General features: G+C 59.5%; 1 protein-coding gene across 1 annotated transcript in view; it reads left to right on the forward strand.

Moving 5' to 3' along the window:
* The window catches only part of EMH_0044290 (uncharacterized protein), a gene marked incomplete at both ends in the record, with an annotated part of 3,278 nt that overhangs the window by 1,526 nt on the left and 405 nt on the right, over positions 1-1,347 (forward strand). The window contains 2 exons of the mRNA XM_013495945.1: positions 47-896; positions 1,327-1,345. Of these exons, the coding sequence (XP_013351399.1) occupies positions 47-896; positions 1,327-1,345 (869 nt within the window). The remainder of the gene's footprint in view (positions 1-46; positions 897-1,326; positions 1,346-1,347) is intronic.

Genomic DNA, 1,347 nt, shown 5'->3' on the forward strand with positions numbered 1-1,347 from the left:
GGAGGCCATACCCCCGGGGCCTCGCTCTGTCCCCCCGGCGCTCCAGCCTCATATCAAAGGGCCCCCAGAGCCCAGCAGCAGCAGCAGCAGCAGCAGCAGCAGCAGCAGCTGTTGAGCAGCAGCAGCAGCAGCAGCAGCAGCAGCAGCAGCATGTGTTTGTAGATGAAAATACGTGGCAGGTGAACAGCGCGAACTACTCTGATGCTGCAGCAGAGACAAGCAGACACCACAGAGGCAAAGGGAAGCAGCAGCAGCAGCAGCAGCTGCTGCAGCAGCAGCTGCAGCAGCAGCAGCAGCAGCAGCACATAGGGGCTGAGCTGCTGCAGTCAGACAGAGAAGCAGATTGCTGCGGCGATGAAGACTGCTGCGGCTGCTGCTGCTTGCCCAGTGGAGATGACTGTGCTGCTGCTGCTTCTGCTGCTGCTGCTGCTGCATGCGACTGCTGCAGCACAGCAGCAGCAGCAGCAGCAGCAGCAGCAACAGCAGGAGATGTACAGTGGGAGGATGAGCAGCAAGGAGTAGAAGACGAAGACAGCTGCAGCAACAGCTGCTGCTGCTGCCACCACGAGGACCCTATGGAGCCTCAGGTACCCTTTAGCGCAGCAGCAGCAACAGCAGCAGCAGCAGCAACAGCAGCAGCAGCAGCAACAGCAGCAGAGCGACGACGCGGGCCCCTTGATAAACGAGTTGTGCTGCAGCGGGAGCTGCAGGAGCTTCACAGGAAGCAGCAGCAGCTATTAGAGAGACACCAGCGGCTGCAGCTGCAACGCATGCAGCAGCAGCAGCAGCAGATGCTGCAGCAGCAGCAGCAGCAGCAGCAGCAGCGAACTGCAGCACGCAGCGTCAGCCCGGCTGGCCGCCGCACCCGCAGAGAACAGAAAAAAGCACCCTGGAATGTAAGACACACCAAGCAGCAGCAGCAGCAGCAGCAGCAGCTGCTGCTGCTGCTGCAGCAACTGTATGCACCACTGTAGCTGTAGGTAGAGCAGCAACAGCAACAGCAGCAGCAGCACCAGCACGAACAGCAGCAGCAGCAGCAGCATCAGTAGAATCTGCACACATTACATGAGTCGTATGTATATCAGCGCCAGCAGCAGCAGCAACAGCAGCAGCAGCAACAACAGCACCACCAGCACCAGCAGCAGCAATAGCAGCAGCAGCAACAGCAGCAGCAGCAACAACAACCGCACCAGCAGCAGCAATAGCACCAGCAGCACCAGCACGAGCACCAACACCAACACCAGCAGCAGCAGCAGCAGAACCAGCAGCACCAACACCAGCAGCAGCAGCAGCAGCAGCAGCAGCATGTGTGTGTATGTGTTGCAGACAGACCTACACGATATAGAG

Source organism: Eimeria mitis, genomic scaffold (genome assembly GCF_000499745.2).
Source record: "Eimeria mitis Houghton genomic scaffold, Emh_scaff1833, whole genome shotgun sequence".
NCBI lineage: Eukaryota > Apicomplexa > Conoidasida > Eucoccidiorida > Eimeriidae > Eimeria > Eimeria mitis.